This window comes from Triturus cristatus, chromosome 7 (assembly GCF_964204655.1).
Source record: "Triturus cristatus chromosome 7, aTriCri1.1, whole genome shotgun sequence".
In the NCBI taxonomy this organism is placed as follows: Eukaryota; Metazoa; Chordata; class Amphibia; order Caudata; family Salamandridae; genus Triturus; species Triturus cristatus.
In genome coordinates this window covers 1,665,889,361-1,665,909,574 of record NC_140590.1, presented here as the reverse complement: position 1 = coordinate 1,665,909,574, position 20,214 = coordinate 1,665,889,361, and the positions used below count along the sequence as shown (strand labels likewise).

General features: G+C 45.6%; 1 protein-coding gene across 2 annotated transcripts in view; it reads left to right on the top strand.

Annotated features, from left to right (window-relative positions):
* LSM14B (LSM family member 14B) overlaps nt 1-20,214 on the top strand; it is a 62,956-nt gene that overhangs the window by 21,890 nt on the left and 20,852 nt on the right. The window contains exons 3-6 of one of the 2 annotated variants that reach the window (XM_085619779.1): nt 3,852-3,987; nt 4,569-4,688; nt 5,926-6,075; nt 8,334-8,411. In XM_085619779.1, coding sequence (XP_085475905.1) covers nt 3,852-3,987; nt 4,569-4,688; nt 5,926-6,075; nt 8,334-8,411 — 484 coding nt within the window. The remainder of the gene's footprint in view (nt 1-3,851; nt 3,988-4,568; nt 4,689-5,925; nt 6,076-8,333; nt 8,412-20,214) is intronic. The other variant, XM_085619780.1, reaches the window with a different exon arrangement.

The following is a 20,214-nucleotide window of genomic DNA, read 5'->3' as shown; positions in this document are numbered from 1 at the left end:
ATTTTATTGTCCCTGTTGATGGTACTCGATGTCCCACATTAAACATTAGATGGGTAGCCTTCCCTCTCCCCCTCCCCCTCCCCCCCCCCCCCCCTTGCGGGGGACCGGGGAGAGGGGTTTGATTGCAAGTGTGGTGTTGCAATCTGCCGTATGCAGGACAGATTGTATATGCATGCAGAGGTGGGAGGTGCTGAGTGACAGTCCTACTGAGCATGGGACCTGGGATTGCTGTTGATCTTGGAAATCCGAAAGTCAGAACTGCCTTGCTGCGGCTGATCTTGCACGTAGAATTGTGTGGGTAGACTGCTCCTTTATAGCCCTTAATAACGGTTTCGAAAACTGAACTTGAAAACAATTTTACCCTCCCGATTTTGAGTGGACCTTCTGAACATGCGCACACTAAAATACAATTTCCCTATGCCTAAATGCTCCAGGTTCTGAGGTTTTCTTATTGGGATGCAGGCATTCTCCTCTTGATGGGTGGTGGGAACTTTGCAGTTTTCACAGCCTGTTTGCAAGATTCTAGAACGCTTAACCCGGCTTAAGATACCCCCAAAAAGCCATACTTGCACAGCATGTTACTACTTTAAAGAAGGTGATTTTTTTCCCAACAATCGTCCATCCTGGAAGCTTGTTGGTGGCTCACCAGTGAAAAGTCTCCCATCTCCTATTGCTCATAAGGGTAACGTTGTGCAAGGTGTCTGATCCTGGGTTTTGAAGGGGGAGCTTTATGGGTTTTTGTGGGAGTGGCGAGGTTGAGCTAATCTTTTGAAATGAGTTTAATATAAAAACAAGCACTAGCAATGCATCTATCTGGCTTACTAGTGAGTGTCTCTTCAGCAGTCTTTGTTGAGGCACTCAGTAAGTCTCAATACATACACCCAGCTGTGTACTTGCTGACTTCGCTTTAACACACTTCAACAACCACAGTAGAACAGATACAAACTCAATAACGTATGAAAGATACTTTAAAAGAATAAAAGTTGAAAAAACCTAGTGGGGCTTATGCTTAATGTATGTAGTGTTTTAGAATAACAGCATACCCACCACATTTAGGAAGCACATGCTAGCCCTTTTGGAATGGTAAAACGATAGACTATGGCCAATATCATTCATGATGGTCAGCCCGCTTGGAGGCAGTGGCCACATGGATTGCAGCACGTTGTCAATTAAATGAGCAACAAGAAGCATGTTGGTTCTGTCTGGGGAGCTGTAGTATGCTTCAACACATGGAAATAAAGGGAGAAGGAAATAAATGATAGGGTGACATATATACGAGAACATGCCAAATGTGCATGTCAACTGACCGATGCAGTCACTCACAAGGCAGTGGAGCCCTGAAGTGTGCTGATCTTTTGTCCCATCCTCTAATGGATGGAAGCAGATTGTCACTGCCCTGTATGCGTATCATTCACAGAGGGCTTGTGTATGTCCCTTTATGCAGGTGTATATATGTAGGAATGAGTTTTGTTTAGAAGATCCTGTCAGACCATGTGACTAATATCTGCACTAAAATATAACCAGGCAAAAATCCTCTACCCCAAGGTTTCGTCAAAGGGGTATAGCGAAGCTAAAACCCTTGCCTGCTAAGGTCATCTGAGATCCTGTGTAAGACTGGTCTGTAGGCTGTAAAATGGTTCAATAACAGTCCCACCGTTGAAGTCCTATTGGTTTTAACATGCATTTGACTACTTTGGTAATAACACTTTATAACAAACCGTACATATGGCAACTGATTAACTTTTTCCAATGAACCAATTTGCCTATAGCTTTTATCACTGGCTTACCACCACACTATCTCAGGCCTGCTGTATTGAGCAAAAGATTTTCCGCAAGGCAACCATCGGACATACAGTAATACAATTACAAGTGCCAACAAAAAGAATAATCCTATTTATTCCTGATGGAGATGACTGAGTACAACTATACTGTCCCAAACCGTTTCAGAGGGGCATAATCGACACTAAAACCTTTGCCTACCCCAGTTTGTAAAATCCCATGTAGAGCTATGTTTCTCTATAGACTTTCTTACAGAATAAAAACAATCCACCTTTACATGCCTGTCTATTTCATATGCTTTTCAGTTACTAGGGGGCAGATTTAAATGCCCCATGCGCCTCACTTACGCCACCGTTGCGTCACTTCTGTGATGCCACAGAGGCGTAAACCATGCGTCGCGTTGTAAAGCCCTGCGCCACATGAAACCTGCGTAGGTTTCATGTGGGCGTTCTGGCACAGGGTGGGCGTTGCGTCGCAGGAACGCCTCGTAAAAGTGACGCAGGGAAATCTAAAAGATTTCACTGAGTCACTTTTACATCCCTGCTGCGTGAAAACCCTGCACCTGCTTGAAGTAGGCGTAAGGAGTGACGCAGCATGTTGGGCATAGGGCGCCCCTGAGCATTGCTGGAGCCGCGTTGCGCTTGGACACGACTCCAGCAATTCGCTGCCCTTACGCCACAGGATGCGACATGCATCGCCCTAGCCTTGCACCACGGTGCACCGCATTGTAAATGCGACGCATTTGTGGCGGCGCAGGGAGGGAATTGCGTGTCGCATCTTTTCTGGCGCATCCCTGCTGATTTGCAGAGATGCGCCAGAACTTGTAAATCTGCCCCTTGGTTGGGCCCACTGCCTTTATCCTAACGTTTCTAAACCAGTTCAGCCCAACAGCTTTGATCAATTGGCTTGCCCTCGCTACTAAAACTGTGATGCTGTATTGGGCATAAGCTTTTCCATAAGGCAAAAAGAGCAATAAATGTATCCTGCTTTAGTGTCTGATAACTGCCATTACAGCAACTTGCTGAAACAGTGATGGATAAAATTCTTTAAACTAAGCCACTGGTACTTTTCTGGGTAGTACTTTTTATATCTAATCGTGCCTTGCCTTGGAGGTGTCTCCCATATTGGCACTGTACCTTTAGTTTGGTTTAACCCGTTCCGTGCTCATGACGGAACCACTCCGTCATGAGCCACGGGAGCGCTGTGCTGATGACGGAGTGGTTCCGTCATGCTGCGGCCGTTGGCGGCCGCTCCGCCCACGCGGCGCTAATTCCCTGCCTGTGCGGGCGATTAGCGCAGTGGGCGGAGACGTGACGGAACCACTCCGTCATGTGCACAGCTCACCCGTGACTCATGACGGAGTGGTTCCGTCACGAGCACGGCGGCACCGCAACTGCCCCCAAACCCCCCCAGCGCCGCGGCGGAATTCCTGCCGCGGCGAAGGGGTTAATTGTATCCATTTTTCCCTTGTATGTTGCAAAGCAGAAGCATCAAATATGTTAAAACTTTTTCATACATCTTTCTTGCACTTGTGGTAATGTTTTATGTTTTATTAAATGCAGTACTGTCTCCACCGCCTTCCGTTCCAACATAATGAGCCTGGCTTGAAAAGCAGTGGGTTATCCCACAGTAGGTACACAGAGGGGAATTCCTGTTTATACTGTCTTTCACAGTGCATTCTCTACATTTAGTATTAAAGACTTCTGTATAATGAAATTACCCGTTACAATTAAAGCGTGGCTGTTGGATATATTGATTTTTGTTGTGCCATAAGGGTGTGGGTGTTGGTATGCACCATTAGGGATGTAGCTGTAGGTTGCCGCTAGTATGGGAATAGCCAGCATTCTGTTTTGTAGTGGTCTGTTCTGAATACTGATGCCACTCTTGGCCGCTCTATATCTAGCTATGAACAGTGTGCATTGTAGCACATTTTGTACTCCCGTGCCTGCAAGTTGTTGTGCGCGTGTGGCCTGTACAATGATGCCAGCTTGCTTAACAGATGATGGATGTCTTAACGTTTCTCCTCCAACATATGGTCTGTAACCAAGTCTTTTGTAAACGTTTTCTTGTAGTCCTCCTTGGGCTCCAGCTCCACCCAGTCCTACCAGCCCTCCATGCCATACAGCCCGTACCGAGCTATGCCATCTTATGGCCAACTTGCTGCTAGCTCTTTGCTGAGTCAGCAATATGCAGCCTCTCTCGGTGTAGGTAAGTAAATGCTAAAGTGATCCAATCTTGGTGATAGCCACTTTTTCACTGTAAAAGTAGCATTGCACACTAAAACTCCAGTGGTTGCAATACGTTTTTCACTTAACCGCAGTATTCTTTTAATGACGAAGTATGTTCGTTTTTAGGACTTTCAAATGCTGAAGCTCAGTGTATTTATTTTGAAACTCTGCTGCAAGTATAGGCCACAGTACTGTGCATGATGGTTTTCAGTTATTTCGCTAATGTTAATCACACTGTTCGCTGTACACAAAAAAAAATCTTGCATTTGTAGAAGTGCAACAGCTGCCTAGGTTAAGTATTCAATGGGAAGTTTCGAAGGTTAATCAGTGCTCAATTTGTTCTCTCATCTGGGTTCAACAACCTTAACTTGGACCCGAAGGCAATACAGAGGAGTCCATCTGCTGTGAGGGCACTGCTACTTGGCTGACAGTTTGGGAAGTTCTAAAGCACAGTGCTCCTGCTTGCTCTTCCTCGGAGTCCAAAGAGGCAGAGTTGTCTTTCCCTCTCAACCTTGTTTTACACCAGTCTACTTGTCTCTTCCTCCTTGTATTTAATTTTAGAGAAATTGGTAAGCCCAGTGGCGTCTGCAGCTGCGTCGAGCTCTAGCTCCTCCCCGTCTCCGCAGCCTGTGGTGACAGAGCGGGAAGTCCCACCAGAACCTCGTCCTCCCCCAGTGAAGGGTAATGGCAGTTCAGGAATCCCATGTTTGGGGAGGAACGCATGTCTTTGCTAAATTTTCGAGTTTGCTTTTTAAAGTTGCTTTGAGATTGACAGTATTTGTAGTAACTGGTTGCTTAGTCTCCTGTGATACCATCTGCTCCTCAAAGCTCTGGTGTGTACTTCAGTGCATGGCATTGCATCTCAAAAATTTCTGCTGGGTGAAGTTTTTGATGTGCCATCTCAATTTATATTACCTAGCTAAACAAAAAACAATCCTAGCGAAATTTGGAAAAGTAATGTCTTTATGAAAGTCTATGAGCTTGCCCTGTCTAGGATGTTATCACATCACTGGTAAAGTGATTACTGCCTATTATTCTGCTGCTTATTGATTGTAACCAGTGCTACCCTTCATTACTGCCTTCAGAATCTGACTTTGTTCTAATGGATACCTGGTTCATAGTCCCTGTTTCTTCTACTTGGTCAGCGGTTACGGTCATTAACGAATGTTTCCCTGCCTGTTTAGTTGTATAACCCGCGCAAACAATTCCTAATGGATTGCCCATTAGGCTTTAACGAACAGTCAATCAAATTAAGCAGGTATTTGGCTGCACAACCACAGTGTAACAATTGTAATGGTTGCATGTTGCTGGAGAGTCTTAACTGGAGCACCCACTTACATTTCTTTGAACAATTACTGTCAGTCTGGAGTAACCTGCATGAGTCTGTTTGACAGCTTACATATTGGCAACATAAGCAGCAAAGCATTAAATCTTAAGTTAGCTCTTGCAAGGCCCCTGAAGGAATATGAAGTCACAATGTTGGATTACCCTGTTTCAAATTTGGAAAAATTGGGTCTTGAAGATATCCACATGTGAACTTATTTTGGGTTGTTCACAAATCCTTTGTGCTATACACTCATGGATTTGTCTGCTCACTTGCCAATACAGTGAGAAGTAATGTTATAGGTTACTGCTTTGTTCAGTGATTTTTGGCAAGACTTGTTTCATCCCCCAACGCTTTAGGAAGTCATGTCCGATTACTGACTTCAGGAAGCATGAATCAACAATCTTCTACCTCCAACTAAAAGGATCAATCCTACTTATGTTGTGTTGATGTGCTGAGTGCATTTACATAGACTGCATAAACTAGGACATGATGAAGCAGGTCAGGCTGTTGGTAATTCAGATGTGCATCCACTTGCATGGCTTGGGTTAGTCTTCTGCATTGGTCAGCCTGCTCTAATTTGGTTTTCCATAGGAGCGGGATTTCCCTCTGTCCCTGTACGCAAAAGTCCAATGGTGGAGCAGGCTGTGCAGACTGGCCCATTGGACAACCAGAAAAGACTACAACCTGTGGGAAAGGGTCCTGTAGGAAATCCTCGCAGCAACCGGCAAACCCAGCTGATAGGTAAGTATGAACTAATAGTGCAGGCTGACGGTACTGGTTCAAGGTGCGTCTTGGTGTTGGTGAAATATGCGGGCAGTGACGGCAGGGTGCTTTACTTTGATCCCCTACATTGAATGAATTGTGCTGTAGTGCTGATATTAATACAAATTTAGTATCCGTTTCTTCCTATAGTCAATCAAGTTACCAACTTTAAATATACTTTCGGATGCATTGGAACATTCATGTATAAGCAAAGTGTGTTGCGAATATTTATTTAGGATGTCATTAAATGTGATTAACCATTTTTGGCAGGGAAAGGTTTAGTGGCATGAAATTCTTGCCTTGAAAATGAATTCTAGCTTCCAAGTTTTTCTGGGGTTAGTGTGATCTCTATATTGGCTTTCGGTTGATTTGTACCTCTGAGTGAACACAGCTGTTGGTATGGAGCAGTTAGTAGTTATCTGTATTTCTGCATGTTGTACTGGCAGTGCTGTTCCTGAGCTGTTTAAGGCACACTCAAACGGCGTAATGCTTTCAAATGATATTAAGTGTAAAACAGACCTGTCGAATCATAAATACAAAATTAAGTTCCTGCAATTCAGTATGGGTAAAAGCAAATAACATTACATATGAAGTGAAACCTCTCAGTATGAGATCCAGGGTAAAGCAACACGAGTCGCCAGTAATGGAAGGCATTGAGTAATCTACCTCTGCAATGTTATGCAAAGTTAAGCAATCTTTTATATCTCAAAGGGCAAATTAATTATGGATCGAATTGTGTGTAAAATGACTTGGTCCTAATTACAGGCTCTGTGGTTAAGTAAATGGCAAGTGATTGGTGTTCATTCCACATGGGCTGAAGTATTTAAAGCCATCTGTTTTGTAGTGCAAGGTGAAGTAATTGAAGCACACTCCTGTAATGAGTAACTGGTGGTCTTTTGTTATGTAATGCACCTTGCAATCTCAGATGTCCTTTAGTCTGAGCAATCTGTAATATTTAACATAATACAAGTCAAAGCAACATGACCTCTCCAATAGTCGTGCAGGTTGCTCAGTCCAGCTTTGTAATCCAATGTAGGTTAGAGTAGTCTGTTCTTTAGTAATCTCTTACAGGTTTGGTACACTGGTATTAAATCTTGTACAGGTTAATTGGAATGTTTTCATTAAAAATTGAATAAGTGCAGGGCAAAAGTAATCCTGGTCACCTTCTCCTAAAACCTTAGTTATTCAAACCTGCTATTTCTAGGGTGCAATGCAAGATGAAGTGGAACAGACACCATGTAACCCAATGCAGGGTTAAATTATCAGCGGGAAATAAACCAAACTAATTGAAGTAATCCCTTCCATGAAGATTAAAGTAATTGGTTATCAGTTTGTTTTCTAATGCACAGTGAAATATCTCCTGTAGTGTAACAGAGTAATTGGTGGTCTGCATTTTTAATGTGCAGAATTCATCATCTTTAACTCTACTCTTAAATTAAAAGATGCTCTTGCAAGGTTGGTGTTGCTTGCTACTAGGAACCCTGGGTAGTTCCCGATCTTTAGATAAGGTGCATCTGAGCCATCTTTTACAATAAAAAGTAGAGTTCTCAGTCTTTTTTGTTGTACCTTGTAGATTAGTCCAGAGTAAGCCTCTGTATTGTAACGCAGGCAGATTCTCCTATTTAACAGAAATAACCAGATATCCTGTATTAAATGTGACTGTAGTAATTTAATGTACGATAAAATCAAAGTAGCTAAAAATGGGTAAAACTAACTTAGACTTCTACTTCTGAGTTAGCACAAGGCTAAGTAAACCGAATCTTCATAGACAAGTTAAATAAATCTCTCAAAGAGTAAAGAGGAACCTTCTGCCAACATAGGGTAATGTAATCTAAGTTCTTGCTTCAGTCAATGTGGGACATTAAGCACTGAAGTAATTCATAGGGAGCTAATTGTAGTAATCTTGTGCAGGCTATGCTAATTTACATGACTCCTCCTCTAGCCATGGTATAATAGTCTTATCTTTTTTGCAGACTCATGCAGGTGGTGTAACCTCATTCTGAACATTTTCATTGCTGCTATTCTGTTCTTTTGTGAAGTGTGGGGGCGTGTGCCTGCGATGCCCAATTGCTGAGTTATGCAAGGCAAAAGCTTTAACTATTGAATTTGACATGTGTATTAGATCTAATATTAGACTTGCACTCTTAAAAGTTTAATTGAGCGTGGACTAAACAAATGTTTTTGTTCATTACAAGTTAATATTTGAAGTACTAACACTTTCTTTTTTATTGTATTAGACACAGTTCAACCACCAGCTGCACAAAGTCAGTTGCCAGTGAATGATGAGAATCAAAGGCCTCCAAGGAGGCGGTCAGGTAACTTCAATGGGAATCTTAATCCGATTGTGCTAATCACTGGAACTGAAGTGTTGGGCAAGGTCCCAGTAACTGGTGAAATATAGAGGAAGCTGCAGTTGATGGCATGTTCAGCATTAGATTAGACTTATGCTGTCTCCTACCTTTGCTGTAGTTTTAGTAAATATTTCCTAAACACAATTAATTTGATCGATAACCTGCATTTGTGTTAGTAGCATGTGTAGCTGTAGTGCTATGCATACTACCATCTAGGGTTGGGCTCGAACGTGTGCAGCTTGTTTTTTTTTCAAAGGTTTCCATTCATGAGGTATAGTGACTCCACCTATTGCTGGTAATGTGCATGAGGATCGGTTCTGTTGTCTCACCCACCCTCACCTGTCTGGTTCAGACTTGTTGTCACCAAGCTCCAGGTTGTCGTCTTGTGGTGTTGCCGGGCCTGCTCGGATCCTCTACACTGCGTAAAACAATTGTCACCTTTTTGGCCAGATATGTCGTGTACTGATCGAGCAAGACTTCTGTCCTATTTGGGGCATCCCCCTTCTGGGGCCTTCTCTGCAGTTCGAGACTGGGAAATGTTCAATTTATCTGTCATCAAGATTTATTGTAATGGTTTTTAATAATCCATCTGTTCATACAACAATAAAAACGCAGATAAATAAGCTTTTTAAAAATATAATGTACAAGACACAATGACCTTCACTGTTACAGTAAAAAAAAATATACTGTTGGCAACATTGTCGCGTCATACAACTTCATTAACACTTGGAATAAAGATTTTGACAACGGATACTACCAGAGCTGAATGGACATCTTCCCCTTGCTAAGTTAATAGAGCATAGCTTCATTAACACTTTCAATGATGAGATGAATAGTTAATTTTTTTTTAAAAACGAAAAGGCCTGGCAGCATTTAATCAAAGTGCATTGGTATAAAGTCTGAAATCATTCTAAATGCAATTTCTTAACACTACCAGAGCTGAGTGGACATCTAACCCTCGCTTAATTAACGGAGTTGAAAACATGACTGGCAGCGCCATATAGTCGATATGGTACATTAGTGTTGACTCGCAGATGCTGAACATCTACTGGTGCTCATTCGGCCTCTGCCAGAGCTCATTCGGCATTCCAGCCTCATGATAAAATGTTTTAAAATAACGCCTAGATGTAAGCTGAGTGTACAGTTAACTTTCACAACTACAATATTTTTTTAATTGAAATGCCATAATATAACAAGCACTTTATCCAGGACCGTTTGGTCAAAGACCCCACTCTGAAAAAAGTACAATGTCATATGGAAGACGAGGCTTTCAATATGCATTAATCAACAGGCAAAAGCACAGCCAAATACATGCTCATCTGCTGTCTGTCTGCAATATGCTGACTGCCCTCTCCAAGAATGATTACCTGGCCAGTAGCTGTGGGTATGTGCGTTGCAAGCAAGCTGACCTTGCAGCCACCACTGTCTTTATTTTGTCTGTCCTAAGCCTTCTCCGCTCGACGACTCCTACCATGAGTTCCTCCATAGGGTGGTCCATATACCCTAATGTAGAGATGCATAAGGTAGGGTTCTTGTTGTAGACACACTTCCACCCAGTGCTCCTTGCAGTTCCTCCATGCTTAAGGAAGAGTTTAATCCTGCATTTTTTTTTTTACAACTACGGTTTTTATTATGAAACTCCACACCGTATTGAAATTTCCAATGTTTAAGGGTAAATTTAACATTTTGCACAAACGTGCCTTCAGCCGCATTCTTTTTTTAATTTTTTTTATTCATCGAGAATAACGTTTAGTAATGCATTTCGTTATACAGTTTCATCAAGCCAATTATACAACAGAATCCATCAAAGGTGGAAGAAGAAAATGTACCAAAACAAGACCTAGTTAGACCCTAAACTGATAACCACCAGCCAGGCTAACCAATTGCCCCCAAGCAGAAAAGAAAATTTCATTAGGTTAATCATTTTCAAGTCTAGCTTTCCAATAGGCAATAGGGGCCCATATCAGTTTCCCCATTTGCTTTGTCTTCCATCCTTTTTTATCATACAGCGCTTTTTCTAATACATATACAGCTAATAACCGTGATAACCATTGTTGAAATGTTGGCGGATTAGGGTCTTTCCACATTATTGCGACGCATAGTCGACTTAGTCATCGCTATATATATATAAACTCATTGGGGTATTTCTACACCGTCCCTGGTTACCCCCAAAACCATAACTTCATTAGTTATACTAATTTTGATCCCAAGTGCTTTATCCAAAAATTGCTCTATTGAGTTCTTAAATAAATCCAAGGCGGGGCATGCAGCAAACATATGTATAGTATCCGCCTGTGTTGCCTGACATCTGGGGCAAACCACTCACGTTGTTCCACCCCATTGAGCAATTCTATGTGGCGTGTAATAGAGCTCGTACATAGTCTTATATTGCTGGACTTGTAAGGTGGCTACTCTTAGCACGGAGTTTAATAGCTTAAATGCCTTTTCAACCTCGTTACCAGATAAATTCAGTTTAGTGTTCCATTTTTCAATAACCTTTCCGCAATCGTCCTCCTTATACCTGATCAATTCCCCGTATACCTGGGATATTGAACAGCCCTTCTTAACCCTTAAGGATTCCATAATTTCCACTCTTATAATTGGTATCCCCTCCCTGTTTTTTTTAACAAAACTGATCTTATTTGCAGGTATTTGAAAAAATCCCTGCGATCTAAGCTATATAACTGCTGTGCTTGATCGAATGTTATGAGACCCGTTATACCCATAAGGTCACCTATCATTTTTACCCCCATCATATCCCACCTCTTCATAACTTGATCATGGAATACCTCTGGCAACAGCTGATTATTCAATAACGGGGTGTAATAATTCATCCTCCCCATTTTCGTTTTCTTCTTAACAGTTGACCATACTGCCATTGCCACACCCAGAGTCTTAAACTTGATTTTTTTATAATAGCTACCTTCATTAAACGAGAGAAGCCACTTATTAGAGACCTTAATCAATAACTCGTATATATTAGGGACACTTTCTCACTCTCCACTGATCCTCCATACTTCCACCCACTAGCCCTCTGTTATATTGCAAGACAGTCGCCCAGTAATAAACCCTATAATCAGGTGCCGCAAGGCCCCCTCGCTCTCGGTAGCGACAGAAATTTCAGTGCTCGCCGCGTTTTGCCTTTAGCCCATATGAAGCGATTCGTGAGTCCTTCTATTTCGCTAAACCAGTTATTAAATTTTAGCGGAATAGTGCGAAACAGATATAGCACTTTAGGCAAAAATATCATTTTTATTAAATTGCATCTACTTATTATTGTTGAGTGCAGATTGTTTAATCTGACTAAATCCCCTTTAGCCTTTTTGATTACCAGCCCCAAATTCATTTCCACTACCTTTGAAAGATCAGAAGTTATTGTTATCCCTAAGTAAATAGCTGAGTCTGTTATTCTTTGATCCACCATCGTTACCTTTTTATTAATTACTATTTGAGTTTTGCTCTGGTTTAATTTATACCCCGAAAGCGCCCCATAGACCATTGCATCCCTTTCTATTTCTAACAGTGCTGCTGCCGGATCCGTAGATGTTATGGCTAGGTCGTCGGCGTACCCTAAAATTTTTGTTTCAAATCCATTCAAAGCGACGGGCAGAATGTTTTCATTTAGCTCTCTTTCTTATAAAAGCATCTATGTAAAAGGCGAAGAGTAGCGGGGAGCAGGGGCACCCTTGCCTAGTGCCATGTCCAATCTTTATTATCCCACTCTGCTCTCCCATAATCCTTAATCTTATCGTGGGGTTCTTATATAAAGCTCTCAAAGCCCCGATACAGACGTCTCCTATGTTTGCCTTCCCTAAAGCCGCCCAGAGGAAGCCCCACGAGACCCTATCAAACGCTTTTTCAGCATCTAACCAGATTAAAGCCATAGGGTCTCGTGAGGTTGCCGTCCCGTCAAACAATGCACACACTCTTCTGATATGGTCTGCTGTACCCCTACCTGGGATAAACCCATGCTGTCGGGGAGAGATGATTTTACCTATGACAGCACTGAGGCGATTAGCTAGTATCTTAGAATAAACCTTAGTATTACTGTTCATCAAGCTTATAGGTCTAAAGGACCCAGGATCGGTTAAAATTTTATTCTTTTTTAAAAATACCACCATAGTTGCCTCCCCCCAAGACTCGGGAGGTGTCGCCCCTCTTTTTGCGTAGCAACCATTAGCTGATAGAAATCCTCTTCTATGCTATGGAGGAATTTTTTATAAAATTCAAGCGGTATAAGATCGGGACCCACCGCTTTCCCAGTAAATCTTTAATTGCTGCCCGTAGCTCTTCTAGCGAGAAATTAGATTCCAACTCCGCTCTATCCTCCATTGTCAATTTCTCTACTTGCGCACTCTCTAAATAACTCTCTATTTCACCACCTACAGCGCCACTTTCAGGATTATATAAGTTCTGATGAAACTCTTGGAAAATAGAGCATATCCCCCTCGGCGTTGTTGCTATAATCCCTGCCGCAGAATTGACCTGTGAAATTTCCCCTTTAGTGGCCGCCTGTCGAGTCCTGATAGCTAAAATACGCCCTATCTGCTCACTAAACTCATATTGGTCCTGTTTCCACGCCATATATTTTCCTGCCGCTTTGACTGCAAGAAGCTCGCCCACAGCTACCTTTGCTTATAGCCACCCTTTGTAATATTCCTGCAACCTCTTGTTTGGCCTCAATTGCTTTAATTCCTCTTCGATAGCGGCAACTGATCTCTGCTTGCCCTCCATTTCCTCTTTCTCTAGCTTATTTCGTTTTAACGAAAAGCTGATAGTCTCCCCCCTTATACCAGCCTTCATAGCATCCCAAACTATTCTAGGGGAAGCAGATCCTTTTACCTTTAAATATTCCTTTAGCCAGCTATCCATCTGAGTAACATACTTAGGATCAAGTAGCAGGGCTCTCTCAAAGGTCCAGCTACATCTCTCTTTTTGTTGATTTGAGATAGCAATATCTAGTACCAGAGGACTATGATCTGACACCACTCGCGGTAATTTTCTAACCTTAGAAATCGATATCAGCGCTGGTGATATCAGAAAGTAGTCCAGTCTAGCTAAGGATTTGTGTGGTGCAGAGTAATAGGTGCTCCCCCCTCCCCCAGTATTTTGCTGTTCCCATATGTCAATCAGCCCATTATCCTGCATCATCTGTATTAATGCCCTATGGCTTTTCTTTTTTCGACCTGTGAACCTAGCCGGATCATTTTTCCACAGACCATGCAAACCGTTAATGTTCAAGTCTCCGCAAACTAATAGACATAGGCCAGTTTGTCATTTGTGCGTTGATATGATCTAGAACCTCTGAATCCTCAACTATTGGAGCGTAGATAGAGCCGAGTGTGAAGCCAAGATCTTGCACCTTGCGTTCTATTATGACCCATCGGCCATAGGGATCTGCCTTCTGTTTTTTTACTGTCACCATCCCGCCCTGTGCTAATACAGCCACCCCCTGTGTCCTAGACCCTTGCGTTGTACATATTAAAAGCGGATAGCCTAACTGTTCTAGCAAGAATTTGCGAGATATCTCAATATGGGTCTCCTGTATGCATACGATATCAGCGTGTGTTGTCCTTAAATACTCTTTCAGCTCTCTCCATTTTTTTAGCATCCTTCAAACCACTTATATTAATTGTGACTATCCGCATAAAGTTTTGTGTTTTTTTTTTTTTCCCCCCTTTTCCCACTTACTTTCCTCCTTTCCCCTCCTGTATAATTTCTTGATGATGTCATTTTCTCTTTTCTCCCCCTGGATCCCCCCCCCCCCCGTTCCCACCCTTTCTACAGGGACCCCCCCCTTATGGTAGCCCCCCCCCCCCGCCTACTGAGGCAAGCAGACCAAAGGTCTCTGTGATGGAGTCTGACCGTCAGCCTCCCTAAGCCTTAAATCCTTTAACTTCTTTTTTGTTCTGGTGCACTATACCGCAGTATCGTCAATATCTTCTGTTATTGTACCCCACCTCCCCCACTTTTTTCCTTCCCCCCCCCCCCACACTTTATAACTGGTCAGCTCTACAACATGTTCTTTCCCCCTCTTCGTACAGTCTCCAAGGCCCACTGTGCTGACACCTTTCCCCCCCATCACCAGTGTCCATGTGCATAGCCCTATCTGCATACATCTACATAACCAGGATGCCCATAATGTTTCTTATTTAACCTGTTTCATACAGTAGTGCTGGCCTTTTTTAATGTGTCCATATGCGCCTTTGCTTGTACTTCAGAGGTGAATACTCTGACCGTGTTTTTATATATAATCTTCAACCTGGCAGGATTAATCAAATAAACCTGCAATCCCATTTGGTGGCATAGATCTAGCAACTCTCTCAATCCATCTCCTTTCCACTGTTGTATGACTGTAATCTGGGGTTGTAAAGAAGGACTGGCCGTCGAACGAGCGCTTAGAATTGGGACGGGCTTTGGCATACACTTCCTCCCTTAATAAGTTTCCAAAAAATATCAATATAGCTCGTGGTCTCTGTGGTCTCTGAATTCCTCCCTGAGCCTGTATCGCTTTCTTCTTCATTATCATTGGAAATCGATGCACTCTTTGGACTTCCCTCTCCCAGTCCCAATGGCTCCATTCTGGAAAGGCCCCTTTCAACAGCTTCAGAACATAAACTCACATCGTCCCCTTCCTTTCCTTCTTCAATACCCAGAACTCTAAGATTATTCCGCCGTTGGCGGTTCTCTAAATCTTCCAATTTCCATTGAATGTCGGAAAGCTGCTGCTCGTGCCCTTTCACCTTGGCTGTGTCTTTTACTTGTTGATCTTCCAGGGTGCTAGTACGGTCCTCTAGATGGGACACCCTCGTTTTTGTGTCTGAGCAAACTTTGGCAATTTTTTTGATTGAACTTTGTAAGTTCCTGGTTACAACCCGGTTTTTCCTCCCCTCAATCTTCGTTGCCTCTTGCAGATGTTTTATCAAGTTTAATATCCGCTGCAGAGGAGGAGCTTCAGTTTCTGGTCCTCCGGCACCCCCCTGCATCAGCGGCTCCGGATAGATCCCCTGAGTGGCTGAGTAATCCCATTTTAGATTTGTTGCATTGTCGCCTCCGCTGCCTCGCCTTTACCCACTTGACGCTTTTTCCTGTGACTGTGTGTCTCTTTGTCGTCTTGAAAGCCTCTTTCTTCTGATGGCTATGTCCCTTTCTTTAAGAGACTCTGCTGCTCCCTGAACTAAGACCAAGATTGGCGTCTGTAGAGATCTCCTCATCACTTCCTTCTAGCTCGGATGGAGTGTCTTCAGACCCATCAGTAACTGGAAAAAAATTGTCAGCTGCATCTAGGTTGTCATCCATGCCGCTGGGGCCGCTACTTGTGGCGATCTCCTGAATCAAAGTCTCAGTTAGTAGTGATTCTGTGCTTGTTATGCCTGTTGTACTCTCCAAACTAGTTATTTCTGATCCTGCTACTTCGACTCCAGGGGGGCCTCCTCGACCCTGTGACTGACCTACAAGAGCCACTGGATCCAGCTCTGTACTACCCTTTTCGTGCTCTTCTTCGACTTCCCGGGTATCCATAATCTCTCCCCATTGTGTCTCAGAGTTGATATCCTGTGCCTCGGGAACCCTCCGTGGATTCTCCTGTGTGTTCGCTTTACCTTTGCGGGTGGCCGCATTTTTTTTCCCCTCTTCTCTTTTCCAGGGCCGGGGCAGTTTTGTCAATTACATTAGCTGTATTAGCTAAGTTAGCTATGTTAGCTATAGTATCTTGGCTGACAGGGGAGAAATACCCCGTGATGGGTTTGGTGCCGCCTATATTACCCCCAGGGTTCACAACATTAGCCATATGAACAGTACTTGTCAGGGTCCCTGAACCTGGCACCCCAACCTTCCTTCCCCTGGTGTTGCTCCAAGCCCCCGTATTTGTTGCACCCCCACTCACCTGGGGTGTTCTCAGCGTTTTCGATGTCCTCGGTAGCCTTGGCTTTCTCTAGGTCCTCCTGGGGTGCCGGCTGTTTAGTATTCGTCTGCTCCACATCCGGAGTTCTTCCTTTTCCCCCTCGCGTTACTTTTGGCGCCATCCTGGGAGTGCTACTAGGAGTGCCGCTGGCTGATCTTGGGTTGCTCAGACGAAGCGCCGATATGCACACAGTGTCCCTGCCGTTAGGTCTGCCTGCGAGCTCCTCTCCAGGGGATAGACTCCGTGAGCTGCACTGACGATTTTTCGCTGCTCTGCTTGCCCCCCTGGCTCCAACAGCAGTAGCAGCCGCTCCGTCTCTCTCACCACTATCGGCTTCGCTGACTCTGCTCACTACGCTGGCTCCGCTGTCTGCTCCGCCCGGAATCAACCTGACTCTCAGCCCGGCTCTCCAATCTCGCAACTCTGCAAGCACCGTTGCTGCCGCTGCTAAGAGTCCATAAATCAGCCCCTCGGCCGCAGACACGAAATCGCCTTCGCTGAGGGCTACTTCCATGGGGTATGTAGCCTTAATACACCATTTTACGCTTCATTCAGCTTTTTGGCATCGGGAGCGTTCTCGACTGCCGCTAGTCAGACGCCATCTTGCCTCTGTAAAATACAGCTTCCAAAGTCCTGCTGTTACCGATTTGCTCTCCATATTTAAAAGCTGGTAAAGGCCAGGGTTATCATCAAAAATGAAGACGCCGAGGAGGAGCCTAGCGCGCAACCAAGATGGCCGCGTAGGTGCGAGGCTCCCGAGGACCTCCGCAACCTCCTACGTTTATCCTGTCTTCATCCTGAATTGGTTGAGGGGACTGTGTCGGTGAACCTGAGCCGAGGTGGTACCCGTTTTCCTTTTTTGAATCGGACCCCGGGTGCCGTGATGAGCGTCGACTGAAGTTTGCGGCCTGCTCCTCTCCTGACCCCGGACTTGAGTTTGGGGGTGATCCAGTGGAGAAGTGAATAACAACGGCGGGACGAGCCTGGCGAGCCGCGTACCCCACACTTTCACTTTCGCTTTTGAGTCCCCTTGCCGTCATCGCGAGTGGGATCACGGCGTTTCTTTGTGTGGTGGTTGCCTCGCTGGGGGATCCTGCCTGCCTGCGGGGACCTGCTCTGCCTTCCTGAGGTGACCTCCGGGTTCCTTGGCCTCGATTGCTCGTTCTCCGCTGCATGACTCGTGGGGGTGCGAGATACAAGACGATGGCCACGAAGCAGGATGGAGATCGGCTGAAGGCCAAATCGACCCGGCGTGGCGCCGCACTTCAAGTCAACATTATGGATCGCTACACCCTACCAAAAGGTTCTCCCGGCGGGTCGCATAAGTCTTCCGAGTGCCCTCCGGATGCTCCGGATTTGCCGACGGATCTGACTTTGCAGGACGTCATGGGCGCCATAGCTGAGATGAAGACCTCGGTGGGTCAACAATTCGACACCCTGGCGCACAAACTCGACGCGGTCCTCATCGATGTCAACCTCGTTAGAGCAGATCTATCCAAGACAAATGACCGGGTTGACTCTTTGGCCCATACCGTGTCGGGCCTCACGACTGAGGTGGCGGCCCTCCAGACGGAGGTGCGCCGGCTCCGGCAGGCCAGTGCGCTCACGGATCGGCGACTGGAGGACTCCGAGAGCAGGGCCCGGAGGAATAACGTTCGCATTATCGGAGTGCCTGAGGGACTGGAGGATTCGGCGGCGGATCTCTTTGTGGAGGATCTGATTTCTACTCATCTCCAGCCTCGAGGACTGAGTAAATTCTTTGCGGTGGAAAGGGCCCATAGAGTTCCTGGCGGCAAGCCGAAGGTCGGAGCTCCCCCAGGGCCTCTTATTGCCCGTATCTTCAACTTTCGGGACAGGGATGCGATTTTACAAGCTTCCAGACTGCGGGGGCCGCTTAAGCTGGAGAACATGGAAGTGAACTTTTATCCTGATTTCACGCAGGCGGTCCAGAAGCAGAGACTGAGTTTCATGGGCGTCAAGCGGCGGCTTCGAGATATGAACTTAAAATACGCAATGCTTTTCCCGGCCAGGCTGCGTGTGGAGTCTGATGGTCGCACTCACTTTTTTGACCGCCCTGAGACGGCCGGGGATTGGTTGGACACTTTGTCTGGGGGACATGATCGGGATGGGATGGGGGCAGCGGGAGGAGTGTGCCCACCGGACCGTGTATGAGCTATTGACACTGGGGCTCATTCCTGATGATGCCACTTTTCGGCCAAGCTCAGGGTTTCTTGACTGTTGTTTCTCGTCCCCCCTCCATTGGAGGTTGTGCTGTGTCTCGAGGGGGTTCTCTTTCCTCCTCTAGGGGGTCTTTGTAGTTTAGTTCACACAGGGGCGACAGGCACACTGCAAGTTGGGGGGGGCTGTCTGGGCTCATGCAGGGGTGCAGGGAGGGGGAGTTTTGTTTGGGATGTTGGGTTGGGGTTGGGTATTGTTTGTTTGTACCACAAGGCAGAAGTATTGTTGTGCTATATCTAAAGTGCTCTCTGGGGGGAGACTGATCGGTGTTGGCTGTGATGGGGGGTAGGGGACTGAGACTTCTGTCCTGGAATGTTAATGGACTGGGGGACAGGATAAAACGGGGGGTGGTCCTGCAGTTCTTAAAACGGATTTCGCCTGATATTGTATTTCTGCAGGAAACACACCTTATTGGTAATTCCTTTCGTGCCATGAACAGGCGGGGCTATCGCCTTGTAGCCCACTCGGGCTTCACCTCTGGTTCGAGGGGTGTGGGCATTATGGTTAATACCTCGCTCCCGTTGGAGGTTGATGAGGTGCTCCATGATGATCGGGGACGGTATACGGCTCTAGTGGGTAGATTGGAGGGTAGAGTGATTGTTTTGGTTTCTTTTTATGTCCCGCCGGGGTTGCAGACGACTACTTTCGCGGATTTGGGGCACCTTCTTCTTGGACTGCCGGAGGGGACTCTAGTGGTTGGGGGGATTTTAACGCTGTAATTTCCGGAACTGAGGATCGTCACCCACCCAGGGACCTCCCCCGCGCCCAAGCTTGGTTGTCTGGCCTCTTGGATACCCTGGGACTGGTGGATTGTTGGCGGCTGAAACACCCTACGCAGGTACAATACACCTTTCATTCCGGGGCTCATGGCAGTCTTTCGAGGCTTGACTATGTGCTGATGCCAGCAGCACAGGCGGGGAGGGTTGGGGAGGTGCGGCATCTAGCTCGGGGTATTTCCGACCACTCCCCGCTCTTGTTGCACTTCGATATTGTCCCGAGGGGGGAGGGGAGGGTGGTCCCGATCAACCCCTGGTACCTGCGTAACCCCACAATTCGCGCAGATTTGGTTAAATCCCTTGAGCAATATTTTGGAGATAATGTGGGATCTGTGTCGTCTGCTGTTTCTCTGTGGGAGGCGTTCAAGACGGTAATCCGGGGGGAGGCCCTATCCCTCATTTCCCATTCCAGGAGGCGCGAGCGGGAGGAGGTGACCCGTATCGAATCTGAGATAACTGAGTTGGAGGGTGATCTGGATTGTGGTGTCACAGACGACAAACTGCATGCTCTCAGACTCAAACAAGCGGACTACAAGGCCCTAGTCACAGAGGCGGCCAGGGGCCTGAGTAGAGAGCAACAGGGGCGACTGTATGATATGGGTGAGAAGGCTGGTAAACTGATTGCGTGGCTGGATAAAAAGGAGAGAGCGAGTCGAGTTGTCCCGTCGGTTGAGAGACTGGATGGTGTGTGTGTCACTGAGCCGGAGGAAATTGTTGACTGCTTCGCTGAGTATTTTCGCGGGGTGTATTCCCCGGTATCTTCCCGCCCGGAAGAGGATTCCCATGACCTGCTTAAAGATATTGCGCTGCCTTCCCTTTCAGAGGAGGATAAATTGTTGATGGACGCGGC